General features: G+C 44.0%; 1 protein-coding gene across 1 annotated transcript; it reads right to left on the minus strand.

The window, feature by feature from the left end:
• Window positions 1-931: 931 nt before the first annotated feature.
• On the minus strand, window positions 932-6,468 carry HESX1 (HESX homeobox 1). The gene is made up of 4 exons (XM_069205953.1): window positions 6,160-6,468; window positions 4,670-4,866; window positions 3,969-4,070; window positions 932-1,414 (listed from the first exon to the last, which is right to left on the minus strand). Exons 1-4 carry the CDS (start codon window positions 6,413-6,415, stop codon window positions 1,316-1,318), a joined length of 654 nt encoding a protein of 217 aa, XP_069062054.1. The 5' UTR covers window positions 6,416-6,468; the 3' UTR covers window positions 932-1,315.
• Between the last annotated feature and the right edge of the window lie 3,662 nt (window positions 6,469-10,130).

A 10,130-nucleotide genomic window follows, 5' to 3' on the forward strand; every position in this document is an offset into this window, starting at 1 on the left:
ATCAAAGTTAGGTGAATTCTGGATTTATTTGGCTTTAAATCTTACCTCAAGCAAGGACAGTGGTAATGTGATGTTCAAGATGACGCCAAGGGCGGGTCCTAAGTCGTTCAGTCATTTCCCTTCACAGGTACTCTTTAGCATTGTTCTAGGGATGTTGGGGAGTTGATGCTTGCACCACAGGACCAAGCTACAACTTGGTTTCTCAAGCCTGTCTTCCAAAATGAGCCATAGAGGATCCTTCCTATGCATTCACTCTGTAATAGTTAGGAGTTCAGCTTACATGTTGGCGTGGACTCTTGGTATGGAGTGGGTAAGTTCGTCCTGCGAAAACATAGATCTGTGGTAACTGGGGATTCACCAGGACGCCAATCAATTTAACTGATACTGGATGGGCCAACTAGGTTGTCAAAGATGACTCCAAAGAAATCTTGATAAGGGTATTCAGTGTCTAGTTTACTGTCAAATTAAATATGTAACAATGTTGTGGGCATGTGATTTAAGTACGAAGAAAAATATTCAGCACTTTTTTGTGGTTGATGTAAAATAATATATGTCCTGAGAATCCTTTATTCTCAAACACAACAATAGTTTTTTTTTCTCAGGCCATCCACTTTTGTGGAATACTATTTTGAAACATTTATTTTATAGTGTTTCGTAGCCCTTAGGCCTTCCCCCGATTAGTTGTGCACCACACATGGATATTCTGTGTTACCAGCAGAATGGCTCTTGTGTCTGAGCTTTGTACAGATGTTATGTGTTTCTCCCGAGATATATGCTGTCTACTTAGTTACTCTTTCAGGCCAGAAGGCCTCTCTTTTGTTATATTAAATGTTTTGTCAAACTAAAACAAATGTTACAATAGTTTGTCTGTACACTGTGACACGCTTTATGTAAAAACGAACCTTTAAAAAGAGTAAAATATAATCCAGGGTGCCATTAGAAAATGTTTTTTATTCAGACAATGCATGTTAGGGATGGCCATCACATTAGGAAACTTTCCCAAGAAACCCTTTGTGTTTTGTTTTTCTTCACGTTTCAAATTAACATTTGGGATTCTCTGAACATCAAATGCACGTCCTGCTTCAATAAAAATAGCAATTTCTCTGCAACCTTATAACAAAATATATAGAAAAAAAATCTGCTTTGTACAAAAGTGCATTTCCATGTAACATATAGTATTTACATTTTTACATCAAATTTAAGGAGATGAAATGAAGTATTTCGAAATATTGTAATAATTCAGAAGACAGAGTGTTAGATGAGCATCGTGGAAGGACATATCTATTGCATGGGGTGTTCTGTGTCTGCTTGTGGTCTACTCCTGCAGATCTGTAGAAAACGTGTTTTTCACCATTAGGAACTGAGATTCTCGATGGGACCGTTTGAGCTTTGCACGCCGGTTTTGGAACCAAATCTAAAGAGAAACAAGAAAAAGTTTAATTAAACAGATCATGATTCTGCCCATACCGATGTACATATACAGTAGGTACCCCAGAACAGAAAATACCACCCACTCACAGCCCATAAATCCTTAACCTCTTTGCCATGCCACTACTGCTACAAACTGGTGTTTATACATTTGTAAGATATAAATAATTTCTACTGATCCAGTTGCTAGCATGTAGGTTTGGTATCAAACAATGAGTCGGGCGGGGGGGGGTGGGGGGGGAGGGAAACAACAGAACCAGGGCCACGAGTTACAACTAGTCCTTCATTTGTTGATAATGTTGCTTAACAGTCTGATGGCCTGCAGTTCCAGGAGGTGGAGAGATGTGAGCCTTCCCAAATACAACCACACCCAACATGTTTTTTTTTTGGTAAAAGTATGTTCACATTTTTTTTTTTTAACCCAATGCATTAAAAACAAGATTTACAGAGAAGAAAAAATCTTAATATTCACTGATAATCAGGCTTGGTAAGAAATTGTTGACTAGGGAAAAAAATGCCTTACAACAATATCATAGCCAAAATATTGATTACAAAAATGTCGACAGGTAGTTATATATAGGAACCTATGAGTTCACTATACTTGACTCCACATTTATGTACCTTAATGTGATATATACGGCTGGGGGTGGTGCAAGCACATGGAGACAGCAGATAATACTTTCACATACACTGAGTGGGCCTCTGCACATACCAATGCAGGAAGTGGGTATGCATTATCCCAAAAGAGCCATCTGGGAATAGTGACAGGGTCTGCTTATTTCAGCTTGCTCCGCCCCCAAATTCACATCACCTTAGGAACAGAAATGAGGGACGTGTCTTTAAAGGCAGTCGCTGTCAACTCTTAGCAATATACTGTCACCCCTAAGTTAGAGCAGGAAATGTAATTCACTTCTCTACCACTCATGTAGAACACAAGCAGTGGAGCATGTGAACATTTCTGTATCTGCATGCATTGCACTTTCTTCTCTGTCAGCCCTACACTGGGCCAGTACTGCCACAGGGGACCCAAAGGTGCAAAATGTGCATATTCCAAGCATCTGGCAGCACATTTATGCCCATATCTCACAATGCAGCGCAGTGCCCAAAGTTGCTGTACTGCGTGACAGGGAGAGAGAGGGAAAGCACCAGATGTACAGTGATATGGCACTCTCCATCCCTCTCCCTAACACTGGCAAACAATCAGGCTGCAGAGTGCCAGGCACACACCTTTGCACCATAGTGCAAGGCTGTCTGCGAGAGTCTAGCATAATTTTTGTACTGGGAGGATAGCCTTCCAGTACAAAATACTAAGCCTCGACAAACTGTAAAACTTTTCCTCTTTGTATGTTTTCTGTGCAGAACAGCACACATGCCAAGTCGAAAAAGAAATGGGAAAGAAAAGTATTTCTCCTTTTAACGCCTGTTTTAAAGTGGTAATATTTTTCGGTGGCATTATTTTTAAGTCTACAATTGTTAGTAGGTATGGTTCTGCTTCAAAACGCATGGGTGGTAGAACAAGAACGCACATGTTCCAACCATGTAGTGCCTCTCTGATGCAGAATAACGCAAAGCAGTGCTTTGCATTACTTGGCAACTTTCCAGCAAAATAAATCTAACAAAAAACGTTTTGCGCAGGTTTGCCTCACGTTTGTGACACAAACCCGGCGCAAAATATTTGCAGATGTGACCCCTAAATTATTAGGGATGCAGAGAATCAGCATCTCACGCACCCAAGAAACGCCCCACGATTTAAAGACTAGAAGGGTGTGTGCACACCCACCTCACCGCGCGCACGAACACAAATTCCCTTCAACTGGCGCGCACCCGCCCTTGTCCTCGCTCTGTTCTAGTGCCTCTGATTGTAGGAAAAGGGTTTGGGAATCTGGTCCCATCTGGTGTCTATAATGTGCCAACAAATCATACTGAACATGCTTTATGGGTATCTGCAGAGTAGCTGTCCTCCGAGAAGTCAACGTAGCGCGCGGTATTCGAGGCAGAAAACAGTTATCTCCCCTCAGGCTGCACTAAGACAACGACATTGAATGCGCCCTTTATAATGCAATGATAATAGGGTGTTTGAGTGTTAATTAGTAAAGATATTCACAATGACGTTTTACTTGGCCACCTTTTTATATTGACGCGGTGCAAATGTATACAGTAAACACACAAGCAGGAGGGAGGTGGGGCAGCAGAAAAGGAAGTGAAGCGAGATAACACTGCTCCGGATGTTTGCTGACGTGCGAGTTGCAAGAACGCTACGCACGTTGTAGGTGCAACCAGCTTCAATTAAACCACCACAGGAGGACAAAGTGTGGGGGCAGCACTATCCCTTTCAAGACCATGCAGAGCACCTGAAAATAAGGCGGTATGGTCTCCTAGGCTATTGATTGCACAACGTCGTTATAACCGTGGCCTCCGCTAATAGAGCACATTGTCTTCAACGTAGTGAGCGAGCGCGGGAAAGGAAAAGCAGAGCGCGCGCCAGTGACCTGCGCCAACACCAACCACTGCATAGCGCTGTGGAAAGAGAATGATTTTACCTGGATCCGGTCCTCGTCCAAATCTAGCTTTTCGGCCAGCTCCTCTCGGATGTCAATGCCGGGATACGAGTTCAGCCTGAAAATATTCTCCAGCGTTTCAATCTGTGGAAGAGGAATCAAGGCACTACCATTAATTCTACCTCTAAATGTAATTTCGAATTACTGGAGAAAGGCGCAGCGGTGAAAACCTTCAATGACCTAGAAGAACGAGTGCAGTACAAGACATCTGTTCCCAAATTATAAACATCTGTACGCACTGCACATGGTAAACGATATAGGGTGGTTTTAAAGAGGTTTCCAAACTTTACACTACTGTCATATCGACTCTGACATGTCAGTGGCTTTGGAGTGTAGTGGGCCGAAGATATGATAAAGTCTAGCATCTAAATTTCAGTTTTATTGCTATGGGCTCCTTTTCGAACTCAAATGAACCGCGTCCTTTCTTCTTGAACATATCACTTTGTCTTCCTGAATCGACATCAGACAATACTCGGTAGTGCCTAGCGACGATTATAGTCTGCGGTGCGCTACGCAACAGCGTTAACACATCCCTTGAAAGGATGAAACGGGGCCCTCTTTTCATTATGCATTTCATTTTGGCGTAACAAACCGTAAACTGTATTCGTCAACTTTTTCCTGCAATAAGTAGTTAATAATGGTCAGACATCACTCCATTCACACCCCTTGCTCCCGTCACCCACCTGGGTTCTGCTGAAGGCTGTCCTCGGCCTCCGGCCTCGGTACCAGCTGAGGTCCCTGCGGCAAGACTCCCTCTCTGTAGCCGGGCTCTGCATCTCTTCGCCCGCATTCCTTTGGGTGGGCTCCGTACGACCCCCGCCCTGCATGGGGCTTTCACTGGACACCTCGAAAAGGCGGATGTAGGGACTGCCCGATCCCACTGAGGAAAGAGAGCAAGATATCGCATTTAAGTGACAGACCGACATCACAATCCGGGGGAGGGATATTCCAAACACCCGGAAAACAGTCAAAATCACACCGACAATAACATAGACCGCGGGTAATGCCCGAAGCACAAATCGAGCATACAGGGTACAACATCAGTAACAACAGATTATTCTAATAATAATTTCTGTAGTTCACAGCACGAGAGGACAAAGTGGGCCAGAGCTAGTGTGGCTCGAGTCTCATTGCTTTGAAGCCAGTAGTTCCGTTAATGTTTTACATAAATGAGATGAGAGTAAACTTGATTATCTATTAACGTACATCAGAGGTGCAAGCATTTAACTGACAACCCCTCTCCCTCCCAAAATCTCTCTAAACACCCAACTCTTGTGGCCACAGTTCCGCATGGTTGCGAAGACTACAGAATAAAATGAAAACATAGTGCGGTTCTTGCCATCTGTATTGGCACATCGACTATAAACTCACTAATCCATGAATGTAGTAATGTATAGTCATTACCACTGTTTCTATCGTCGACTGGTGCTGATAGAACAGAAGCGACTACCGCCCAGCTCAACAGTGAACATTAAGCAAGGCCTTCATGCTTTACCGTGTATGATAACACATCGTGGCCTTGTGTGATGCTCACTGTTGAGGTTAATTATCGCAAGACCTGGCAGTCATATACAGTGCACACTGCACTTCGGTTCTGTGATTCCAGTATTGACCCATTTCCAGGTCAGTTGCTAAAGGTGATACCGGAAGTGCCTGGGAGATGAAACATCTGCTAAAAGGACCTGCTGTTTCAACGCACAACCTGAAAACGAGTACCCACGACTGTCGGGTAAATGTATGTGTAAACACGTTGTAGTGCGAGGCCCTCTGGATTAAAAAACAAAACAAAAACACACACACACACGCACAACGCCTATGTGGCGCATTTATAGACAAACCTGAACATTATTCACACACATTTAACAAAACGGACCCATGAGTATTCACACACTGGTAACGCTCCAGAGTAAAAGGCATAGTTGAGAACTGCATTTTGATACAATAGCAGATTTTATATTTAAAATTGCTAACCCAACGTCGGGCTTTGAGATCCACAATCTAGTATGTTATTCTCACTGGCTCACTTCCTGCTACCAACACGAGTCTTAAGGCAGAAGGATGTTAGTTGAAAAGTGCAGACCTCAATTGAGGTGCCCCGGAGAACACACAGCATCTGCGCCGAAGTTGCCCCATAATGCACAACCATAAACACGTGAAGACTGAACCGACATACCCCCATTGGTGCACGGATCCAGCCAGGGCCTGTGAGGCTTGAGGACCGCCGCAGCCTCCTTCTTGTCCAGTCCCAGAATGCTCTCGATGGTGAAGGAGCACCCGGAGGGCTTGGGACCCTCTGCGCTCTGCAGCGCGTGGCGGAAGCCGCCAGACATCGCACGGACCGCCGGGCCCACTGGACTTCCGGTTGCCCCGCTCCACGGGCCGTTCTGAAGCGAGGAGGGGAAGCCACCATAAGCTGCGCACAGGGCCATGCTCCCGCTCCGCTGCACCTGCTGGGTCTGACGGCACACACACACACCAAGGCCTTCTTGCAGGCCCGCCTTATAGCCATGTTGACAAGAAGCAGGGGCCGGGTTTACAACGTCATTAATTACAGCCCCATTAGAAAGTTTTAGCATCTGAATGTGGGCTCTCCTACCGAGGGGCGAGGGGACTTAATTGTTTATTTGTTTGCAAGTAATTAGCAACTAATGGGGGCACGAGGGGGAGGCAAGTGAGGCAGGGAGTGTTATCTGTGCCTACCAGAAGATCTACTTAACTTTCCCAGGGCGGCCTGGAATAAACATCGCACCTCTCAATTATGCGAAATCATTAATGTATAAAATAATGCCCTTTTTCTACGTTATACTCTAATGGACGCGCAAGCCACCTAAACATTCTGATATAATAGGGAACCAGTCAAGTCATAAGTAATCTCGTTTAAGTGAATTTTCTTCCAATGAAATTAAAAAATAATCTCTTAATGCTATTAGGGTAATCCTGCTGAAAATGCCTCCCTTTTTCTTATGCATATGTGGAGCTGAATGTGGGCAATCAGGAAGCAATGGTGTTTGGCATAAGGCACGCTGCAATGAGCTTCCAGTGTTGTCCAAGCCGAGTATAATTGACTTCCAAATACTTGGATTAGTAGCAGAAACAGAAGCAGTATCTAAATAAATAATGTACATGTTAATTTGCATAATGACTGTCTAAACGACGGAAGGAAAACAATAAATACTTTTCACTGCTGTTAAATTTCTTTTTAATGCCTTCAATTTATTACTGCAGCACCAGTCATACGCAATTACATTTCATACATTTGGCGTAATATGTTTGATACTGTTAAGACAGTAGGCAACGCAAGCAAATCTACAGAACATACTTGTTAATGTAGGCTGGTGGCTAGAAGGGGTTATAAAATGCGACACACAAAACGAACCCATTACAAAGAGGGCCAGGACATTATTTGAGGTTATTAAATAATATTTAGCATATCAAGAAGAAGAATCACCTGTTGTGATCCTGGTCACGATTCTTCATAGCTTCAGTTCCTAGGTCCCTGCAAAAACTGTGTGTTTGGATACAAGCCAATGCTGAGTAGTGGGATTAAAAACAAACGTTGGCGATGCCAAGAGGTGTGGCTTATCAATGAAAGTGTCTTTTGCATGATTGCCTGGTTTAGACACCAAATAAATCATCATAAATGCACTCTGTTGCACATCCATCCACTCATGCATTCATTCCCCATTGCTGACTCATTCTTGTACTCACCCGCTGACACAACTGCAATAAAACACACAAACTCTACAAGATAAATTAAAATAATACAAATAGACAAAAGAAAACAAAAACAAGCTGCCATCTAAACATGATGGGCATGTACTTGCAATTTGAAACCTAAATATAGCAGGAGGTGCCCATCTTCCATAGAGATTGTAAATAGTTTATCATTGTTTTAAAGTACCAGCATAGTCACCAAAACATAGAACCAATATGTTTGTAGTTTTGGAATGTTAAAACAGCAATACTCTACATACAAAGGCATTCCGTAATGGGTTCCTTGTTTAGAGAAGTGGCCACATGGGATGCAGCAGAATGCTGGTCAAATGAGTGGCAAGCAAGCAATCAGATAACACTGCCTGGAGAGCAGTAGTATCCTCTTAAGAAATAATATGAAAAGAAGGGAAGCAAAGAAATGATAAGGGAACTATAAAATGAGAAAACTGAAAAGTAAAGGACTGGCTGACTAGTCTTGATTTTGAAGCACACTCATTTTCAGATGGATGTACATGCAATTACGAAATGTTGTCATTCAGAGGACAAGCAAGTTAATGACTGATGTGGACTGAACCATTAGAACCCGGAGGCTACCAGAAGGCCCTCACCCCAACACCTGCCACATGCAGACAGGCAAGACTGTGTTATTTTGTTGTAAGGAATTTATTTACAATGATGGGATTAAAACACACGCAGTAACATTTCACTTAAAACAATACATCAATAACTTCATAGCATTTCAATAAAAACTTTCAATCAATTAAGACATAAACCAATCTGAAAGGATCCCTCCCCGTCCCGAACCTCCTTTGGACCACACAGGTGGTACCTCACCTGTATCTCTGGGGGGAGGGGCGGTTCCCCACACTTCACCATCCCTTGTCCTCATGCTCTGGATTCCACCCACTCCCCAAACACCAATCCCCCGGGGGGGGGGGGGTGTAACAGGGCGGCCAGGAGCGGCAGCGATCTGGGCTCCTTAACCCCCAAGCTGGTGTGTACATCTGCAGGTTGGTTCAGGACCGCAGGATCCTCCTCTAGTGTTATGCAGGGGACCCTGCCTTGGGAACCTCTCTGTTGCTCAGGGTGACTTTAGTATCTCCTCTCCAAACCTAAAACCAGGGGATGGGAGGGTGGGGTTACTTCGTTCCAGGCCCCCCAACCGCCGACACTGCATCAATGAAAAGGCCGGGCCCTTGCTGGGGGGTACTCAAATACCCCCCCATTGGATGCGCGCCGGCGGCCGAACCCGGAAATGACACAGCCCACGCAACCCCATTGTACACACTTCCGCCCTCCCACCTCGCGAGGTGAAAGGGCAGAAGTGGCCAAGGCCAGCCCAACGCACGACTAGTGAGCAGGGTTCGGGCCACGGCGGCCCCATGATCTAAGAGCCGCACCCCCCATTTGGAGGGGCGCTCCACCATACTCCATGCAGTACACTGTCAAAGTATGAAGCAGAGCATAAATTACACTAGGCAGAGCAATGGCAGAAGAGAGATCACCAAAAGACCCCCAAAAGACCCTCTGTATATGTGTATGTGTATGTATATGTATATATATATATACACGTAAATAAAGGCCTGACTGGATACGAGCAGGAGAGCTATTATATCTGAATCCTTCTAGTTGTCTGGAAGGTGTAATTGAGTGGAATGAAACACTAAGTATTAATTAGTGAATTTGTTATGTATTTTTTAAGGTATATTTATGGATACCATGTGGCTGATTGAGGATTAACCCCTTCGCTGCCAGGCCTTTTCCCCCTCCTGTGCCAGGCCTTTTTTTGCCTATTTGGGGCAGTTCGCGTTTAGGCCCTCATAACTTTTTGTCCACATAAGCTAACCAAGCCAAATTTGCGTCCTTTTTTTCCAACATCCTAGGGATTCTAGAGGTACCCAGACTTTGTGGGTTCCCCTGAAGGAGGCCAAGAAATTGGCCAAAATACAGTGAAAATTTCGTTTTTTTCTAAAAAATTGGAAAAAGTGGCTGCAGAAGAAGGCTTGTGGTTTTTCCCCTGAAAATGGCATCAACAAAGGGTTTGCGGTGCTAAACTCAGCAGCTTCCCAGCTTTCAGGAACAGGCAGACTTGAATCAGAAAACCCAATTTTTCAACACAATTTTGGCATTTTACTGGGGCATACCCCATTTGTGCAATTTTTTGTGCTTTCAGCCTCCTTCCAGTCAGTGACAGGAATGGTCATGAAACCAATGCTGGATCCCAGAAACCTAAACATTTCTGAAAAGTAGACAAAATTCTGAATTCAGCAAGGGGTCATTTGTGTAGATCCTACAAGGGTTTCCTACAGAAAATAACAGCTGAAAAAGAAAAATATTGAAATTGAGGTGAAAAAACCATCAATTTTTCTCTACGTTTTACTCTGTAACTTTTCCCTGCAATGTCAGATTATCGAAAGCAATATACCGTTA

The sequence above is a fragment of the Pleurodeles waltl genome, chromosome 9 (genome assembly GCF_031143425.1).
Source record: "Pleurodeles waltl isolate 20211129_DDA chromosome 9, aPleWal1.hap1.20221129, whole genome shotgun sequence".
NCBI classification, from domain to species: Eukaryota; Metazoa; Chordata; class Amphibia; order Caudata; family Salamandridae; genus Pleurodeles; species Pleurodeles waltl.

Coding starts and splice junctions, on each gene's coding strand:
- HESX1 (XM_069205953.1), bottom strand. CDS start 6,415: ATGGCCCTGTGCGCAGCTTATGGTGGCTTCCCCTCCTCGCTTCAGAAC. Junction 4,071..4,669: donor CAGCCTTCAGCAGAACCCAG/GTGGGTGACGGG, acceptor CCTCTTCCACAG/ATTGAAACGCTGGAGAATAT. Junction 1,415..3,968: donor TGGACGAGGACCGGATCCAG/GTAAAATCATTC, acceptor GTTTCTCTTTAG/ATTTGGTTCCAAAACCGGCG.